The 21,417-nt window shown below is 48.5% G+C and overlaps 1 protein-coding gene across 1 annotated transcript in view; it reads right to left on the bottom strand.

Moving 5' to 3' along the window:
* Window positions 1-21,417, bottom strand: part of PPFIA2 (PTPRF interacting protein alpha 2) — a 447,553-nt gene that overhangs the window by 186,018 nt on the left and 240,118 nt on the right. Inside the window, 2 exon segments of the mRNA XM_033951535.1 lie at window positions 1,264-1,428; window positions 14,464-14,565. Of these exon segments, the coding sequence (XP_033807426.1) occupies window positions 1,264-1,428; window positions 14,464-14,565 (267 nt within the window).

Raw genomic sequence — 21,417 nt, 5'->3', positions numbered from 1 at the left:
GCGAAACATGTTGGCGTTTGTAATCCCTAGCCAGAGACCACGACATTTAAGATAAGTATAACTGAATTTAAAAAGTTAGCTGAAAAAAAAAGTTGAATATTCAGTAAATATAAGCACCAGTAAAATTTAAAACTAAATAAGAAAAATAAAAAATATGAATGTGGATCCGATGGCGATTAGACACGTCAAGCTTAGAGCAATGAGACATTTTGAGCTCTAAGTGGTGCCGCTGAGGATTCGGTTGAGTTAATACTATATGAGGGAGTTGACAAGTGGTTACTAGTATAATAGCTACTTGATTGTATATGATAAAGAGCATACCCCTCTTTAATTGATGCTATAGTTTGTGCACACGACTTGATTGGTCCTGACATTTAGACATGTAACTAACAGAATACTATAAATTGCATGTGCCCTCGCTGTATTTAGGTGTCCACAGGTTTGCCAGGTCGAGGGCTGGTATAACCGCAAACACTTCCTGTTTCCATGTAGGCAGGACGCTGCAGAGCGAAGGCTTCCGGGATGAAATTCTCATTCTCCAGACCTGGACGACCCACTATACCTCAGTCATTCTTTGCCTTCCCCTCAATTAAAAGATTTCACCCACAAAAGATTCATCAATAAACTTTTACCCTACCAAGCAGTTTCCAAAGATCCGGAATGGAGTCTAGTATTCCGATTTTCCAACATCTTACATGTATTTCAGGAAGCTCCTAAATATAACATTCCTCTTCCCCAAACAGGACGACCCAGTTTAAATTAAACTACCATTCACATTGTTAATCTAAGTCTAGGCCGCCCCTTCTCATTATTTCACCCCTCACATACCTCTGCTGTATTCCTGCTAATTGTTAAATGTGATTGCAAAACTTGTATTAGTCCTTAAAAGTTGTAATTTGCCGTTTTCTTCCTGTTTTTTTTCATTCCGTAAACTGCTTTGAACCGAAAGGCTAATGCAATATATAAATAAAGATTTATGTAATGTTATCATGTTGCTAACGCTGCCAGTTGCCCCGAAGTTTTGAAACTGCAGGGCGGGTGGAGGTACTGGGGACAGGGGAGACTCAGAGAGCCATGCCTGAGTCTGGGGTGGGGGGGCTTGTCTGGAGAGAGTGAGTCCAAAATCCAGACAAACTCCCTCCAGTCCAGGAAGCCATCCGGGTACCCAGACAGTCCTTTAAAGAAGAGGACATATCCGGATGTCTGGTAACCCTACAGTTGAGCAGAAGGTAACAAATGCAGGGAATCACCTTGCTAGCATACCTTTTCATCCAAAGCCTTATGGTGCTCAAACAAAGATTTCAGTGCTTTGAGAACTTCAACTTCGCTGGAGACGCCTGAGGGCGACTGGGCTTGTCGTTTGACCACCGTCATCCTCAACGACCTTTCGTGTCTCGAAACCAGACACTCCAGATGCTCCAGCAACAGCTGTTCGGTGCAACATACAAATACATTAATTTGCTTTTACGGAAAAGCCAGTATGATAATAGTAATAGCTAAAAAAAAAAATAATAATAATGACAGCAGTAAATGTTTTGACATCGTAACAGCATTACGAAGCTACAGGATCCCTTAAAAATTCCGACAGTGCTCCATGAAGTATTTCCTTAGGTTACTTCTGAATCTGTTCCCTTTCACCTTCATCGTATGCCCCGTCATTCCAGAGTTTCTTTTCCAATTGAAAGAGACTCACCTCATGTCCATTTGTGCCAAATAGGAATTTAAACATCTCTATCATATTTCCCCTCTCCTGCCTTCCTTCTAAGCATACATATTGAGAAAATGTTTGTCCCCATATGCATTATGACAAAGACCACTGACCATTTTAAGTAGGCACCCTTTAGATGCAGTCTAGAAGAGCTGAATGCCCTAGTGGACAGTATATCCCACCCCCACCCCCAATTTTCCTAGCATTTTCCAAAAGTCTCTAATGTGGACCTCATGGGTTGCAATCAGGTCTGGTTTTTCAAGAAACTAAGGGCTCCTTTTACAAAGGTGCGTAAGCGGTTTTAACGCATGTAATACCGCGCGCTAAACTTCTGGCCGTTACCGCCTTCTCTTGAGCAGGCGGTAGTATGGCGGTATAGAAAAAATAAAGTTATTATTATTATTTAGGCCAGTGCGGGGGTTAGCATATGATGAAAAGTCGCGCGCGTTAACCCCACTAGCGCGGCTTAATAAAAGGAGCCCTAAGTTCTATGAATAGTCAAAGACCACGTGTCTTTGACTATTCATGTCTAATGATTACTTATTGGAAATGCCATGAAGAGCGGACAAATTTTCAGACGAGATCAGGGTTGTGCGCCTTTTTCTAGCCATAAAAGTGGTTATTTTCAGCCTTATTTATGATGGAAGATAAGTCTTTAATCTAAAAAAGGGAAAACTATTAAAATGTCTCAAAAACTTAATATTTATTAAAGTTTTGACAACATATTTTGCTCCGTGACAATTTTTTTAAAACTTTATTTCATATGAGATGTTACTAGTTTATTCTTTTGAAATTGCTTTAATTTGAGATTGCACCATGTTTTCCTCCTCAGAAGCAGCTTTCTAGCAAACTCTCAGTTAAACAATTATTTAATTTTATACAGTAGGTCTTTGACAGCAAGGCTCCAAACAGCCTACAAGAAGATACACTTCTCCCTCCGTATTCGCTGTGATAGGGGATTAACAGAGCAGCAAATACAGAAAAACCGTGAATAACTTTTTCATATGTTATTCGCTGTTTTCTATTAAAAACCATCGTGAATATAGCGAAACCGCGAATAACACGGTGGGAGACCTGGCCTGTTCCTGAAGGAGAGGCAAAACACGGTGAAGAAAGTGCCGGGAATCAGCGATTTTCTCTGTAAACGCGGTGATGTAATTTGGGGGGGAGGGGGGGGAGGAGCCAGCAAGCTGAAAACTGCGAATAATCGAAACCACGAATGTTGAAACCGCGAATAACATGGTGGGAGACCTGGCCTGTTCCTGAAGGAGAGGCAAAAACACGGTGAAGGAAGTGCTGGGAATCAGCAATTTTCTCTGTAAACGCTTGGAATCAGCGATTTCTCTATGCTAGCTGGGGGAGGAGCCAGCAAGCTAGAAACCGTGAATAATCGAAACCACGAATGCTGAAACCGCGAATACGGAGGGAGAAGTGTAGCAGTAAGTGATCTCACATTGATGTGTGAAAGCTCTATTCCCTTAGGATTTTGAGTAGGAACAGGTTGGAACATTTGTAAGTGTGTGGTGCAGTGGTTAAAGCTACAGCCTCAGCACCCTGATGTTGTGGGTTCAAAAGTAAACTGCTTCTTATGACCCTAGGTAAGTCACTTAATCCACTCATTGACCCAGGAACATTAGACAGATTGTGAGCCCACCAGGGCAGACAAGGAAAAATGTTTGAGCACCTGAATAAAATTCATGTAAACTGTTCTGTGCTCCCCTAGGATGACAGTATAGAAAATTGAATGAATAAATAAATATGATGTGAAGCCATGAAACTTACAAGTTATTCCACACTTTTCATTTCAATGAGGCAAATATATCTAGTAAATGGGCCCAAGTATAGGGAAACCAAGCCATTGTGACATCACCAATGAGGCTGGCTCTTAGCCATTGGTTGAATGAGGTATTATGACATCACAATAGGAGGAAATGCTGAACGGTTCTCAGAGAGAATGATGTGGAGCCATAAAACTTACAAGTTACCGTATTTGCCGGCGTATAAGACGACTTTTCAGTACCTTAAAATCCTCCCCAAAGTCGGAGGTCGTCTTATACGCCGGGTACTGTTTACATGCAGTGGCGTACCAAGGGGGGGGGCGGAGGGGGCGGTGCGCCCTGGGTGCCAGCCCTAAGGGGGTGTTCCCGGCCTTGCCGTTCAGTCCCCCACCACCCCAGAAGGACCGCTCGCCCCACTGACCTTCCTGCACCACCTGTGAAGCAGCCCGCAGCAGGATCGCGAAGTCAGCGTCAGCGATCCCTGCGCTGCTTCCTGCGCCGCGATCCCGCCCCTTCTCTGACATCAGAGGAGGGGCGGGACCGTGGCGCAGGAAGCAGCGCAGGGATCGCTGACGCTGACTTCGCGATCCTGCTGCGGCTGCTTCATAGGTGGTGCGGGGAGGCCAGGGGGGCGAGCGGTCCTTCGGGGTGGGGCGGGGCGGGGCATCAGGCCTTCAGGGTGGGGCGGGTGGGCAGGCAGGCAGGCTTTCAAGGGGGAGGGGGGTGACAGGCAGGCAGGCAGGCCTTCAAGGGGGGACAGGCCTTCAAGGGGGGGACAGGCAGGCAGAAGGTTGTGCAGAAGGTGTGCGGAAGAAGGGGTAGTCTTATACGGCGAGTATATAACAAACTCTATATTTTAACTGTAAAAGTTGGGGGGTCGTCTTATACGCCCATTTCAATGAGACAAATATATCTAGTAAATGGGCCCAAGTATAGGGAAACCAAGCCATTATGACATCACCAGTGAGGTTGGCTCTTAGCCGTTGGTGGAATGAGGTATTATGACATCACAATACAAGGGTCTGCTGAAAAGTTAATATATATCAAAACAAAAATGGAAATAAACCAATTGAAATAAACCAAAAAATATAAATTGTCAATCACAAAAGGTTTATTCTTTGAAACCACATGCCACTACAACACTGTTCGTCAAACGCTATCTTACAAGCTTGTAAGATAGTGCTTGACAAACAGTTAAACCAGCACTTGCCTTGAAGAAGCCAGTCAGACAAAATGGGACCAGTCCAAAAAAAAAAAAAGTAAAATATGTAGTAATGCATCTAAAAAGAATTTCACAAAGGTTTTTGTATCAATTTAATCCAATGACAACCAACGGACGTCACTCTTGTCCATGTTTTGGATTGCTGAGATCCTTTTCCTTCACACATCTTTGCACAAAGCATAAACCCTTTTTTTGGGATTGGCTGCTGAAAAGTTCTCAGCCCAACCAAGAAGAGAATGGGGAGATTGTGGTACAGTGGTTAAAGCTACAGCCTCAGCTCCCTTGGGTGGTGGGCTCAAACCTCATGCTGCTCCTTGTGACCCTGGGCCTGCCGAGTTCCGCCCATCCCCATCCCGTTACACCCCAGTCCCGCCCCCAATCCCACCCCAGTCTCTCCCCCCCCGCCTGCTCTCATTGGGCAGGAGGGCATCCGTGCGGCGTATGACATCCGCATATGCTTGGAAGCCCTCCTGCCCGACAGTAATTTGTTCTTTTACAAAGTGTCATGTTTTGAAAATCCATCCATACCCCTGGACATGACCTGAAAAGGAGGGCGTGTCCAGGGATATCCAGATGTCTGGTAGCCCTACATCTAGGGACCCAGTTATAGAATAGCCCATAGTGTGCCTACAGCTATAAGCAACACCTGTAGGGAAACATGATTCTTAAATCTTAAGCCTCAGTGACTCCAGGCGTTGTAAGGATTGAAGGTAATGCTGCCTGTTGGAGCAATGTACCAAGGCAAGGAGGAAGTGGTCATTATCAGGCTATGCCTTGGTCAAACCGATGCACCTGATGGTCTAAGCATGGCAAGGCACTTGCGCTTTGCTCTTCTCCCGAGAAAAGAGGAAGTGGCTCAGGCTTTATTTAACAATAATAGGGGCACTATATATTTTCCTCATGCTGAGTTTACAAGTATCCCACGTCTAATGATTCTATCTGGCTATTATTCTATCTTTTGTACAGCTTTTCAAAAGGCTGTGACAAACCAGTTTCAATACGAAGACTTTTATCATTGGAAAAAAGACGGTCTTGTGTCTTACGTCTGGGCTTTTATCATTTGCAAGCCAGATGTAGCACAAAGGTCATAAAGAGAGAAGAATACAAACGAGCTGTTTCTATTAATACTATCAAAGTTTCCTCTGCTTTTCTGACTCAGCACTTTGGTCCTATTACTTTTGACTTCCAGCTTGCTTGGAATCGTAGACCTGTTGCGCAGTGGCAAGGACTCCCTGCCATCACAAGTTACGGAGATGGCATTCATGGTATTTGTAGTCCTGGTCACTCATAGAAAGAAAGAAAGATGACGGCAGAAAAGGGCTATAGCCCATCAAGTCTGCCCACTCTACTGACCCACCCCTTTAAGTCTAAACCCTAGTGACCCTATTCCTTGACTTGACCCTCGTAGGGATCCCACATTGGTATCCCATTTATTCTTAAAGTCTGGGATGCTGCTGGCCTCGATCACCTGCACTGGAAGCTTGTTCCAATAATCAATCACTCTTTCCGTGAAGAAGTACTTCCTGGCGTCTCCATGAAATTTCCCTCCCCTGAGTTTGAGCGGATGCCCTCTTGTGGCCGAGGGTCCTTTGAGAAAGAAAATATCATCTTCCACTTCAACACGTCCCGTGATGTACTTAAATGTCTCAATCATGTCTCACCTCTCCCTACGTTTTTCGAGAGTGTAGAGCTGCAATTTGTTCTGACATCATCAGAGACGCGGCAGAGCAAATCAGGGCAGTAGAAGGGCCCGAAGCAGCGGGTGAAGACTGCTGCACACGCTGCTGGAATTGCCAGGTTCGTAGTCGGGACCGCGGGAAGGGAAGGGGGGGGCGGCGGCAAAGGACTAGGGTCCCGGATGCCGGGGTCAGCGCAAGAGCCGGGGCGGAAAGTTGCTGGGCTCCTCGTGTCTGTCGCGGATGAAAAAGTTCATTTTTTAGGGACCGTTTCAGCTGATCAGGGACAGTCTTCGGCTCGGAGCCCTCCTCCTGGCAGCCGCCGCCAGCGCCGTGAGAGGGAGCGGGGCCTGGGTGGATGAGAGGAGCCGCTGCAGCATCTAAAGAAACTTCGGCCGGTAGGGCCATGTTGCGTGAGGTGGAGAGCAGGGAGGCTTGTCTGGCGCGCATGCGCACTTGTGCCGCCACATCCAGATCAGGGATCAGGGAACATGCAGCACGAGTGCGCATGCGCGCTTACCGTTTTATTATTATAGATTTACAGTTTGAAAATCTATGTAGTTTGATATACATTATAGACTCCTATATTTTGAGTTGTTAACTAGTTAGGTAGCTTTAACTACTGCGCCATTCTCTTCTTGGTTGGGCTGAGAACTTTTCAGCAGCCCCTCGTATTGTGATGTCATAATGCCTCATTCCACCAATGGCTAAGAACCAACCTCATTGGTGATGTCACAATGGCTTGGTTTTCCTACACGGGCCCATTTGCTAGATGCATTTGCCTCATTGAAATGAAAAGTGTGGAATAACTTGTAAGTTTTATGGCTCTACATTATATTTATTTATTCAATTTTCTATACTGTTCTCCCAGGGGATCTCAGAATGGTTTACATGAATTTTATTCAGGTACTCAAGCAATTTTCCCTGTCTGTCCTGGTGGACTCACACTCTATCTAATGTACCTGAGGCAATGGGGAGAATCTAAGAACATAAGAACATAAGAAATGCCTTCACTGGATCAGACCGAAGTCCATCTTGTCCAGCGATCCGTGCACAAGGTGGCCCATTTAAGTACACCTTTTGGGAGACCCGGATTTCCCGTATAGCAATGTTACTTACCGTAACAGTTGTTATCCAGGGACAGCAGGCAGCTATTCTCACTAGTGGGTGATGTCATCAGACAGAGCCCCGGTACGGACGTCTCACAAGCACGTGTTGCTTGTAGAAACTTAAAAGTTTCTAGATGCCCGCACCGCGCATGCGCCGGTGCCTTCCCGCCCGGAGATCCGGGCGTGTCTCCTCAGTTCAGGTAGCTAGCCTGAGAAGCCAACCCAGGGGAGGTGGGTGGGACGTGAGAATAGCTGCCTGCTGTCCCTGGATAACAACTGTTACGGTAAGTAACATTGCTTTATCCCAGGACAAGCAGGCAGGTATTCTCACTAGTGGGTGACCTCCAAGCTAACCTCAGTGGGATGGAGGGGGAGTTGGCGACTTAAGAGAATAAATTTTTCAATACTGTTTGGCCAAACTGTCCATCCCGTCTGGAGAGAGTATCCAGACAATAATGTGAGGTGAATGTGTGAACCGAGGACCAGGTGGCAGCCTTACAAATTTCCTCGATTGGTGTTGATCTGAGGAATGCTACTGAGGCTGCCATTGCTCTGACCTTATGGGCTGTGACCTTACAAGGAAGTGATAATCCAGCCTGGGCATAGCAGAAAGAGATACAAGCCGCCATCCAATTAGAGATGGTGCGCTTTGATACGGGTCTTCCCAACTTATTAGGATCGAAGGAGACAAAAAGTTGAGGAGTGGTTCTGTGTGGCTTGGTGCGATCCAGGTAGAAAGCCAAAGCACGTTTACAGTCTAGAGTGTGAAGGGCCGATTCTCCGTGGTGAGAATGGGGCTTAGGGAAGAATACTGGAAGTACAATGGATTGGTTGAGATGAAATTCGGAGACCACCTTAGGCAGGAATTTCGGGTGAGTGCGGAGGACCACCTTGTCATGATGGAATACTGTGAATGGTGGATCCGCCATCAATGCCTGGAGTTCGCTGACTCTGCGAGCGGACGTAAGGGCTACAAGAAAAAGCACTTTCCAGGTGAGATACTTAAGAGGGGCCCTGTTGAGTGGTTCAAACGGGGGCTTCATGAGACGGGAAAGGACTACATTGAGGTCCCAAACTACTGGGGGTGGTTTGAGAGGAGGGTTAACATGGAAGAGTCCTTTCATAAATCTGGCGACCACCGGATGGGCCGAGAGGGGTTTCCCTTGTAGGGGCTGGTGGAACGCCGCAATAGCGCTCAGGTGGACTCGTATGGATGTAGACTTGAGCCCAGATTGAGATAGGTGTAGGAGATAGTCCAGCACGGAGGATAAGGAAGCTCGCTGAGGTTCCTTTGATTTAGAAACACACCATGAGGAGAATCTAGTCCATTTCTGGGAGTAGCATTGTCGAGTGGCGGGCTTCCTGGAAGCTTCCAAGACCTCCCTCACTTCTTGTGAGAATTGGTGAGGGGTTACGTTGAGAGGAACCAAGCTGTCAGGTGGAGAGACTGCAGGTTGGGATGAAGCAGTGATCCTTGATGTTGAGTAAGTAGTGAAGGAAACACTGGAAGTGGTACTGGTTCCCTGCTGCTGAGTTGAAGTAGGAGGGAGAACCAAGGTTGTCTGGGCCACCGAGGAGCTATTAGAATCATGGTAGCCCGTTCGAGTTTCAGCTTGACCAGAGTCTTCTGGATCAGCGGGAATGGTGGGAACGCATATAGAAATCGTTTCCCCCAGTTCAGTAGAAAAGCATCTGCCTCGAGGCGATGAGGAGTGTAGATCCTGGAGCAAAACTGAGGCAGTTTGGAGTTGTGGGGAGCCGCAAAGAGGTCTATCTGAGGCGTCCCCCACTGCGTGAAGATTTGGTGAAGGGGGCTGGAATGGAGAGTCCATTCGTGCGGTTGTAGCAGACGACTTAGTTTGTCTGCTAAGACGTTGTTCTCCCCCTGAATGTAGACAGCTCTGAGGAAGGCGTTGTGGCGCACCGCCCAGTCCCAGACTCGTAGAGCTTCCTGGCAAAGGAGGGCCGAGCCCGTGCCTCCTTGCTTGTTGATATAATACATGGCGGCCTGATTGTCTGTGCGAATGAGGATCACCATGTCGTGAAGTAGGTGTTGGAAAGCTTGGAGCGCATTGAAGATGGCTCTGAGCTCCAGTAGATTGATTTGATGTAGTCTTTCCGCACTGGTCCAGAATCCTTGGGTGCGGAGACCATCCAGGTGGGCCCCCCATGCATAGTTCGACGAATCGGTTGTGAGAACTTTCTGATGGGGGGGAGAGTGCAACAGCAAACCTCTGGATAGATTCGAAGAGGTCATCCACCAAAGTAGAGACTGCCGAAGAGCAGGTGTGACTAAGATGTGTTTGGTTAGTGGATCGGACGTCTGATTCCACTGTGATGCCAGGGTCCACTGGGGGATCCTGAGATGGAGTCTGGCAAAGGGTGTCACATGTACTGTGGAGGCCATATGGCCCAGGAGCACCATCAGTTGTCTCGCCGGTAGGGTTTGGCGAGTAGACACCGACTGGCAGAGATGGAGAAGGGACTCCATGCGTTGCAGAGGCAGGAATGCTCGGAGTCGAGTGGTGTCCAGGACCGCTCCGATGAAGGGGAGGGACTGGGTGGGTTGTAGATGAGACTTGGAAAAGTTGATCTCGAAGCCCAAATTCTGGAGGAAGTAGGTTGTAGCCAAGACCGCCGAAGTGACCTCTGGGGCTGACGGGGCCTTGATGAGCCAGTCGTCGAGGTATGGGAACACCTGTAGACCCCTGTCTCGGAGTGCCGCAGCCACTACCACCAGGCACTTTGTGAAGACTCTGGGGGACGAAGAGAGGCCGAATGGTAGCACTCGATACTGTAGGTGCAGATTTCCCACCCGAAATCTGAGGAACTTTCGGGAGGCCGGGTGAATGGGGATGTGAGTGTAGGCCTCCTTGAGATCCAGGGAGCATAACCAGTCGTTCTGCTCGAGGAGGGGGTATAGAGAAGCCAAAGTCAACATGCGAAACTTCTCTTTGACCAGAAACTTGTTGAGGGCCCGAAGGTCTAAAATGGGTCGCAGATCGCCCGTTTTCTTCGGGACGAGGAAGTACCGGGAGTAAAACCCTCGGTTCAACTGGTCTGACGGGACCGGCTCGACAGCCCGAAGCTGAAGTAAGGTTTGGACTTCCTGAAGAAGAAGGGCGGTCTGTGTCGAGCTTGAAGGATACTCTCTTGGAGGATGGTCCGTGGGGACCCGATGGAAGTGAAGAGAGTATCCTTCTCTTATGATGGTAAGGACCCATAGGTCCGTGGTTATGGCCTCCCATCGATGGTAAAAAAGATGGAGGCGGCCCCCTATGGGAGAGGCTGAGGGGTGCAGAACGGTGTCGGTTATGCTCCCAGGAGGGGAGTCAAAAGGGCTGGGGAGCCTTAGGTGCAGCCGGTGGCTGAGGTTTTTGCTGAGACTTCTGGGGAGGTTGTCTCTTTGCAGGTTGTCTCGCAGCAGGCGTTTGTCTGGGCATGTAACGCCGCTGGTAAATCAGGGGTGGCCTGGAAGGTCGAGACTGTTGAGGTTTGGGTTTGGGCCGCAGGATGGATTGAAAAGATTTTTCGTGATCCGACAGCTTCTTGGTAACAGTTTCGATAGACTCATCGAACAGGTCAGCTCCCGCACATGGTACGTTGGCGAGTCTGTCCTGGAGGTTGGGATCCATATCGATTGTACGGAGCCATGCCAGGCGACGCATGGCTACCGCGCTTGTGGCAGCACGTGCCGAGAGTTCGAATGCATCGAAGGAGGATTGCATCAGCTGGAGGCGTAATTGGGAGAGGGAGGCTACCACTTCCTCGAACTCGAATCGAGCTTGGGTGTCTATGAACGGAGTGAACTTGCGGAGCACCGGCAAGAAGAACTCCAGATAGGAAGAGAAAAAGAAATTGTAGTTCAGCACCCGTGACGCCATCATGGAGTTTTGATAGAATTTTCTACCAAATTTGTCCATCGTTCTCCCCTCTCGGCCCGGCGGTACAGAGGCGTAGACCTGAGAGGGATGAGAGCGTTTAAGAGAGGACTCAACCAGTAGGGATTGGTGGGAGAGTTGAGGGCCCTCAAACCCTTTATGGTGCACGATGCGGTATCGAGCATCGAGTTTGCTGGGAATCGCCGGTATGGAGTACGGTGTTTCGAAACACTGCATGAAGGTCTGATCCAGCAATTTATGCAGGGGGAGCCGAAGCGACTCCGTTGGAGGGTTAGGTAAATGCATGGTGTCCAGATACTCTTTGGAGTATCGGGAGCCCGTGTCAAGGGTCACATCCAGATCATCCGCCATTTGTCGGAGGAATGATGAGAAAGACAATTGATCCGCCAGCGTCGGTCTGTGGGACGGGCTGGAGGAGGAAGAGGCCTCCGGATCCATGGACATCGGGGAGTGACAAGGAGAATCGGGTACGGGTGTCTCCTCGTACTCCGGTCCCTCCGGGGGGGACACCTCTGATGAGGAGTATCCCATACGTTGCAGTTTTTTCTGCGGTGACACCTCCGAGTGGCGTGAAGAGTGCCAGGATGAGTGTCTTGATCGGTGCCCGTCTCGGTGGCGGGACGGGGATCGGGATCGTCTGTGCATCGCATGGTCTCCCGAGGCCCCCAGGTGGAGGATAGGGCTGGAAGCGGTGGATCGCAACTGGGGTTGCGATGCGGATTCTTGCGATGCTACCCAAGTCTGGTAAGGAGTACGGAAGAACTCTTCCTGACTATGCCCAGGGCTTTGAGTATCGATCGGAGGTCTGGTCCCATGTTGGCGCGGAGGCGTAATGGGCTCTAATGGCGGCATATCGGTAAGCGAGGCTTGCCGCATGGGCATCGCCGCCCTCCCCCGTTCGTCCTCGTCGGTTTTCGAGGTCGAACGGCGTGGAGGAGGGGGAGGGGGCGGACCGCCCCTTTGGACCGGTACCGGGAGGTCACCCTGTATGGCAGCGATGAGCCCGGGTCCGATGGTCTGCATGAGCTCAACGAATTGAACTTCCAGCACGGACCGTAGCGAAGCCGATAAGGAGGGATCCGCACCGAAAGGGGGTCCTCCTGCACGGTCATCGCGCTCCTTCGAGGTCGAGTGCTTCTGCTTAGTAGCTTTCGGCACTTTGATGACCACTGGTGGTACTGTGGAAGGAAGAGGTACCTGAACCGAGGAGACCGGGGCAGGCACCGACGTCGAGCTCGTGGATGTTGTCGGGATGAACGATGCCGGTTTCACCACACTCGATGCAGGAGGGGTCGATTGCCCGAACCGGGGAGGTATCAGATGAAGTGGAGGCTGAAGGATCCTTAGCTGCGTCCATCTTGAACATCGATTCCCACAATAGGCAACGCCGTTTGAATGAGCGTGCCGTAAGGGTAGAGCAAGGCCTGCACGATTTCGGAATGTGGTCAGGACCCAAACACTGCAAACAGCGCCGGTGAGGGTCCGTGAGTGAAATCGCGCGTTGGCACTTGCTGCACTTTTTAAACCCGGTGATTGGCCGGGACATAGGCCGGAAAATCTCCGCCGCGAGGTCGAAGCCTGTGGGCCTGAGCCACGTGGCCAGCCCGTTCGACCCGCCGGAGGAAATAATCTTTTTTTTTTTTTTTTTTTAAACTGAAAAAGAAATGTACTGTTAACTGTTAATTAAAAGAAAGCGAAAACGCGGACAAGGAAGGCAAATTTAACTGAATTCAGCTAGCGCATGATGAAGTTGAACTTCTCAGCTCCGCGGAAAGAAAAGAACTGAGGAGACACGCCCGGATCTCCGGGCGGGAAGGCACCGGCGCATGCGCGGTGCGGGCATCTAGAAACTTTTAAGTTTCTACAAGCAACACGTGCTTGTGAGACGTCCGTACCGGGGCTCTGTCTGATGACATCACCCACTAGTGAGAATACCTGCCTGCTTGTCCTGGGATAACCCTCAATATGGTTTTCAAGAAGATGTGCATCCACCCACCAGTGGCATAGTAAAGGGGGGAGTCCACCCCCGGGCACAGTCTTGGTAGGGGCAATGGCATCCATCCTCCTCTCTGCCTCCCCCTGCCCCTTTCTTCGTACCTCTTTAATTTTCCCTGCATGAGCAGCATTACAAACTTGCTGCCCGCATCGGTGTCGCCTCTCTCCGACGTCACTTCCGGGCCTAGGAAGTGATGTCAGAATGTAAGAACATAAGAATTGCCACTGCTGGGTGGTCCATGTTGCCCAGCACTCCGCTCACATGGCGGCCCCCAGGTGATTTACAAGTGAGTGGGAGTTATGAGGATAGCATGGACAGCAAGTTTGTGAGGTTTCTCATGCCTGGAAAATTAAAAAAAGTACGGGGGAAGGGGAGGAGTGTGCGCGGCAGGGGGGGCTTGAGAAGGAATGAGGGGCTGAGAAGAAGGCAAGAGAGGGGTGCCAACACCCTGGGCACCTCTTACCCTTGCTACACAACTGTTACCCACTAGGTGTTTCACGCTTTAACCTCACCCGGCAAGGAAATAAGGTGGGAAAGGCTAAGGTGGATGTGGTGAATCGTTAACAGCTTGCATGGAGATCCTCTGGGAGCACAAAACAGAGAATTAGGGTTGCCCATTTAAAAAATATGTGGAGAATAACAAGGTCAAAAGGTCATGAATGACTGGGTAGGTATGTAATGGGAAAGGGAGGGGTGGGTTATGTTTAAGTGACCTGCGTATCCCTTGCCTATGTGAATAACACTATAAGAACTGATTTAACCGTATATATTTTTCTATCTGGATATTTTGCTCTGAAAAGCTTTTCAATAAAATTTTTGAAACTATAATCGCTCTGGGCCCTCTTTTACAAAGGTGCGCTAAGCGTTTTAGTGCGCGCTAAATCAACGCGTGCCCTAACCGCTAACGCGTCCATAGGATAACATGCGCGCGTTAGCATTTATCGCACGCTAATATTTACCGCACGCTAAAAAGCATAGTGCACCTTAGTAAAAGAGGGGGTTGGTTTTTACACGTTCTTAAAGGAGTACCAAGACGATGATGACGATGAAGAACGGTCTGTTGTTCACCTACCCGTGTGTTGTTTCTCTCAGCTTTCAGCTCCGAAATCTCTTCTTCCTTTTCCAGCAGCTGCTCTCTACATACATTCAGCTCTTTTGTCAATGCAGCAAACTCCTGCAAAACCATAAAAATCAAGAGTCACGTTTACAAATAGAAAGAAATCATTGTTTCTAAAAAGACCCCCGTCTGGAGAAAGCCCCACTATTTTAGTTCAGACAACCTGCATATGTGTGTGTCTGTATGATTCTTGTCTGTTAGTGATGCGTACTTGTCTTCGTGCACGCCTACTTGAGAAACGAGGCAACAATGTCAGTTGGGTTGGATTTATCAGATACAACTTCATAATTGAGACAGTATATCTCTGGAAAATGAAATGATAGAAAGATGTAGTTTGTTGCATTTGAATCATAGAAACATGATGGCAGATAAAGGCCAAATGGCCCTTCCACAACAACCATTGGCTAAGGCTCTTAACATTTGCATCTCCTCTCACTGTTGGCTAAGGCTCTTTACACATACTTTGTGATGTCATAGAACTTTAAGGTTATAGAAACATTGTAACATGATGGCAGATAAAGGCCAAATGGCCCATCCAGTCTGCCCATCCACAGCAACCATTATCTCCTCCTCTCCCTATTGGCTAAGGCTCTTAACATTTGCATCTCCTCTCCCTATTGGCTAAGGCTCTTTACACCTGCATTGTGATGTCATAGAACTTTAAGGTTATAGAAACATTGTAACATGATAGCAGATAAAGGCCAAGTGGCCCATCCACAGCAACCATTATCTCTTCCTCTCTGTAAGAGATCCCATGTGCCTATCCCCTTCTTTCTTGAAATCAGAAATCCAAGATTCAAGCTCACGTCCAAACTGATGCCAATTAACTTCAATACCTGATTGTTGACACCTTGTTAACTTTGGGGTCCTTTTACTAAGGCACACTAATCGATTTAGCACGTGCTAACGATTAGCGCCTGTTAAGTGCTAACGCGTCCATAGAATATAATGGGTGCATTGGCATTTAGCGCACACTAAATCGGCTAGCATGCCTTAGTATAAGAGGGGTTATTCATTTGCATGCATATCTTTCCTATGTGCTCTAATTTGCATACCCAACTTTGGGCGACCTATATAGAATAGCACACACTTTTTCCCGACGGTATGTGCTACATGCGCTTATTATTCATGAGCACACAATGGTTTGAGTGTACCTGCATTATTGGGAAAAGAGTGCACACTTTCCATAAGAGCCCCCCCCCTCTTTGGAAATACACCCTATTGGTGGCCAATGAAAAAAAACATGACATTTCACGTCTTTTTTTTTTCTATTCATTTTCGTTTGCCAAAGTCATGACACAGGATACGTCGTTGACATTTCCTATTAGGGACCAGCAGCCGGAAATTTGTCAATTCCTGTCATTTCCTGCATTATACATGGAAATGTTGATTGGGGGGGGGGGGGTTTCCTATGGAATGAACGTCAAAAGCGCACAATCTTTGCATTATTTGCATACAGAATGCACCTTCCTAAAAAAAATTTATACATTTGATTTATTAACTCCCCCCCCCCCCCCACACACACACACAATAGCGGTTATTAGCGCTGAATGCTCCATGCTGCTCCCGATGCTCATAGGAACTCCATGAGCATCAGGAGCCGCGCGGATCATTCAGCGCGGCTCCCTGCACAAATAACCACTGTCGCGGTAGTTAGTTAGTTAATGAATTAATCGGGATTTTTTAGTCACCTTATGAAGAGACCCAAGGCGATGTACAAAGAGGCTGCACCGTTTAGAAAGAGCGCACAAGATCCTTTCGGTTCAGTTTCATTTCTTGACAACGTGAGATATTCTAATGTCACTGCAAACAGCAGCCAAATCCCTATGTCATTTCTAACAAATCTACATGCTTAATAAGTATTTATACCACCCCCACCCCCCTTTCACAAAAGTACAGCTGCCATGCGGCAAACGCTCCAATGCCCATTAAATCCCTGTGGGCGTCGAAGCGATTACTGCGGCTTTGTAACAGGGACCTTTACGTTAGTAAAAACATTAAGAAATTCAGGAATGTTTCCTAAATTGCTTCCTTAGCCTCTTGGATGCAACCCCCAGACAATGACCATCTTATTAGATGTCAACGTTTTACAGAAACATGCTAGGCTTAGAATGGCACTGGAGTGACTCATGACTCACGAGCGCTGTAGAAATATCTTATATATCTAATTACATTATCCATATCTCAAAATCTTGCTTCTTTGCAAACATATTATATTGTTACTAGTCTTTAAGCCCGTTACATTAACGGGTGCTAGAATATATGTCTGTCTGTCTTTCTGTCTCTCTCTCTCTCCCGCTGTGTGTCTCTCTCTCTCCTTGGCTCCCTCCCTCCTGCTGTCTGTCTGTCATTCTTTGCCTCCATTTCCCTGTGCAGCAGCATTTCTACCCCACTTCCCTGTGGAGCAGCAACAGCAACAGCATTTCCCTCCCTCTCCCCCTCCCCCGACTTCCCTGTGCAGCAGCAGCGGTATTTGCCTTCCCCTCCAGGTCCCTGTGCAGCAGTTGCAGCATTTCCCCCACCCCTTCTCTTCTCTTACCGCGATCTGGCCTGCTCCGTTCGGCCCTTCCTCCGCGTTGTGTCCTGCTGCGATCTGGCTGCTCCGTTCGGCTCCTCTCCCTTCCTTTCCTGTGGTCTAGCCTGCTCCATGGCCCCCCTTCCCTTATAGCGTTCCCCACAGGCAGGCAGGCCCAGCTTCTTCCTTGCGGCTCGAGTCCTTTTCTTTGTTGGACCCCCCTTCCCTTCATGTCTGTCTGTCTGGGTATTTTTTTTCTTTGTCTCTTTCTCCTTGCATACTGCCTGTCTGTCATTTTTTCTGTCTGTGAATCTCCCTGTGCCTCCTTCCTATGTCCTTAGTGCCCCTTTCTATGTCCTTAGTGCCCCCAGTGCCTCCTTCCTCCCCCCTCCAATGCCAGCTTGCCTTCCATTGAAAACCCCCCACCCCCTCCGTTGCCTCCCATCCCCCTTCCATTGAAACCCCCCCATGCCAGCCTGCCTGCCTCCCATCCCCCTGAGCAGTATATTTCCATGGAAACCATCCCCCTCAATGCCATCCTGCGTGCCTGCCTTCCATTGAACCCCCCCCCCCCCCCCCTCCAATGCCAGCCTGCCTGCCTCCCATCCCCCTTCCACCAAAACACCCCCCATGCCAGTCTGCCTGCCTGCTTCCCATCCCCCTCAGTAGCATGTTTCCATGGAACCCCCCACCCCCTTCCGATGCCAGCCTGCCTGCCTCCCATTCCCCTTCCACTGAACCCCCCCCCCATGCATGCCTGCTTGCTTGCCTCCCATCCCCCTGAGCAGCATGTTTCCATGGAACCCCCCCCCATGCCATCCTGCCTGTCTGCCTTCCATTGAACCCCCCCACCCCTCCTCCGATGCCAGTCTACCTGCCTCCCATTCCCCTTCCACTGAAACTCCCCCCACCCTGATGCCTGCCAGACTCCCCCCCCCCCCCGACGACCTTGCCCGGCACAACTGAAACCCCCGCTGACCCTCCCACCGCTACAGGGCTGACAAACCCGGCAGGAGCAGCAGCGTCCCAGGCACATTAAACGCTGCTTCGGATCTTCTACTGGCCTAATTTCTTCTGCCGCATCCCTGATGACGTCATCAGGGATGCAGCAGAAGAAATTAGGCCATTAGAAGACCCGAAGCAGCGTTTAGTGTGCCTGGGACGCTGCTGCTCCTGCCGGGTTTGTCAGCCTTGTAGCGGTGGAAGGGTCAGCGGGGGTTTCAGTTGTGCCGGGCAAGGTCGTCGGGGGGAGGGGGGAGGGTGAGTCGCGGCGTGTTAGTGTTTAGCCAGGTGTGGCTGGTGACAGAAGCCGCGGCGGCACCTTTAAACAGAAAAAATAACTCTGGCAAGGGAGCCGGCCAACTGGCAGTTCAATTGGGAGCTTCGGTCTGGTCTTGTCTGCTTCCTGTTCGCCTTGCCGTATTTTTTTTTTTAGTTGAAAGACGCGGCGGTGGTTCCTCTCATGATCCCCATCTGCGTCGGATCGTGAGAGGAGCCACCGCTGCGTCTTTCAACTAAAAAATACAATAGGGCAAGGAGCAGCAGGAAGCAGGTCAGACCGAAAAACAGAACCCTAAGCCGCGCATGCGCACTGCTACCTGCGGGTCGCTATAGCTCACGGAAAACGGACGCACGCAGAGGAAGTGCGCATGCGCGGCTTAGCGTTTTATTATATTAGATAAAAGTTTATTTCCCCCCCCCCCCCAAAAGTTGTGATGATGGCTGCAACATTGTCCAAGGTAGCATTGGCTTAGCTCCTGGAGTCTATTTGTCTGATAAGTAATGCAACATTTACAAGGAAAACAGAGCTGGAAGGCAGCTCTCAAACTTAAAACTGATTGACGATATGCCAGAAATTTCTTCCGCCTTGACGGTGTCCATCTTGAGACTCAGGAAAGACAGCTATCTTGTGACCATAAAATTCAACATTTTCAGACTTATAAAGTACTGCTATATATACTATTATTTCAGCTGCTTAGTTTTCACAGATTATTTCCAGGAAATCCCAGAGTGTGATGCACTGGTTAAAGCTACAGCCTCAGCATCCTGAGGTTGTGGGTTCAAACCCACACTGCTCCTTGTGACCCTGGGCAAGTCACTTAATCCTCCTATTGCCCCAGCTCCATTAGATAGATTGTGAACCCACCAGGACAGATGGAAAAATGCTTGAGTATCTGAATAAACTCATGTAAATCGTTCTGAGCTCTCCTGGGAGAACAGTATAGAAATTGAATAGATAGTCTGAAAAGATTCTGGTAACCAGAGCTGATACTGTGATGTCGCAATGCCTCATTCCACCAATAAGAGTCAACCTCATCAGTGATGTCACAATGTCTTGATTGTCCTTTACTTGGCTCACTTCTAATACATTTTGATTTCTAGAGTGGTGCAGTGGTTAAAGCTACAGCCTCAGCACTCTGAGGTTGTGGGTTCAAACCCACGCTGCTCCTTGTGACCCTGGGCAAGTCTCTTAATTCTCCCATTGCCCCAGGTGGATTAGATAGATTGTGAGCCCACCAGGACAGACAGGGAAAAATGCTTGAGCACCTGAATAAAATTCATGCAAACCATTCTGAGCTCCCCTGGGAAAACGGTATAGAAAATTGAATAAATTAAAACATAAAGAACATTGGGCTCCTTTTACTAAGCTGCGATAGCATTTTTAGCGTTCGCTACACCCGCGCTATGCAGCTAGAACCAACGCTAGCTCAATGCTGGCATTAGCGCCTAGCGCGTGGGGTAATTCTGCGCGCGCTAAGCGCACGCCAAAACCGCTATCGCAGCTTAGTAAAAGGAGCCCATAGTTTAGGAGTAAAGGGAAGGGTCATACATTTGATATACTGCCTTCTGTGGTACAAACAAAGCCGGTTATAAATTATATACAAGTACTTAGTTAAGCTCTGGTACGCATTGCCAGAGGTTGTGGTGAGAGCAGATAGCGCAGCTGGTTTTAAGAAAGGTTTGGACAATTTCTTGGAGGAAAAGTCCATAGTCTGTTATTGAGAAAGACACGGGGGAAGCCACTGCTTGCCCTGGGTCGGTAGCATGGAATGTTGCTACTCCTTGGGGTTCTAGAATCTTGTTACTCTCTGAGATTCCGGAATCTTGCTATTCTTTGAGATTCTGTTTGGGTTTTGGCCAGGTACTAGTGAGCTGGATTAGTCACTGTGAGAACGGGCTACTGGCCTTGATGGACCATTGGTCTGACCCAGTAAGACTATTCTTATGTTCTTATGCCATCGACTCGTGCTCGAATCAAAGCGACTTGATGAATTGCGGACCTAAAAAGAAATCGGTCCAGAAAGTTCCTCCGGCGTCATCCCCATGGTGGTTTTCAACATGTCCAGCCATCTGACTGCAGGTCGCTCTCTTCTCCTGGTTCCTTCGATCTTCCCACAGATGATGTCCTTCTCCTGCGATCTCTCTCTTCCGATGGTGTGACTTAGAATTAGCAAAACAAAAACCAACTCGCCCGTGTGGCACCGTGCAGTTCTTCCTGAAATGTGTCATAAAATTGGGGACAAAGTGCCCTACATAAGATTACAGGAATAATAAACCTGACAATTTCTTCCCTCTTGTTTTCCTGGAGGCTTAAGCCATCTGTTTATTGTTTAAACCCCAGCTTCTAACGTGTACGGACAGGATCACCTATCACCGGCAGCTCCCAGTAAGAGTTTGTGTGTAAAACAGGCCGTTTGCAGAATTGACAGCTCTCGGGGTTCTTTTTTCTGCTGGCAGTACAAACTGAGAGCAAGTCAATTTTCCACAGCCTTAGTTGGCGTAATGCGGGAGACGTGTTTAACAAGATGCAGGTCTGTTAATTTAAAACATTTACTGAAGTTCCACATCTGGCTCGGAGCACCTGCTACGACTCGCATCTACAAAAGTAAGAACTGCCCGGGCGTAAACACACTAACCCCCTCTTTTCAAGGGTGCGCTAAGCTTTTTAGCGCACGCGAAACGCCAACATGTTATCCTATGGACGCGTTAGCGGTTAGTGCACACGTTGAATTCGTGTGCGCTAAATCCGTGCTAAAACGCTTCACACGCCTTTGTAGAAGAAGGCCTAAGCCACGCACAGAAAAAAAAAAAAGGCTGCATTGGATCAAAATAATTCTCAATGAAGTTGATATTCGGAAGGTATACTTTGAATCGCCCAACTTAGATATATGATATGATTTCAATCCGTCTATTTTAGGGGCACTGCTGAATCCTCACAAATAGCTACAAATCTAAGGCAGTGTGTGTTCAGATTATGTTTTTTGGACAAATCCAAGAGGAAAGACCACTTTTTTTTTAAGCTGCTTTCAACTCAACTCATTAATTAGATAGTTCAAAGTCTAATAGATGCTGGCATTGTCATCTTGAAGCTGGGACTTTGGATCATTTACACT

The sequence above is a fragment of the Geotrypetes seraphini genome, chromosome 7, assembly GCF_902459505.1.
Source record: "Geotrypetes seraphini chromosome 7, aGeoSer1.1, whole genome shotgun sequence".
In the NCBI taxonomy this organism is placed as follows: Eukaryota; Metazoa; Chordata; class Amphibia; order Gymnophiona; family Dermophiidae; genus Geotrypetes; species Geotrypetes seraphini.
The sequence above is the reverse complement of the archived record's forward strand: the minus strand, read 5'-3'. Positions and strand labels throughout refer to the sequence as shown.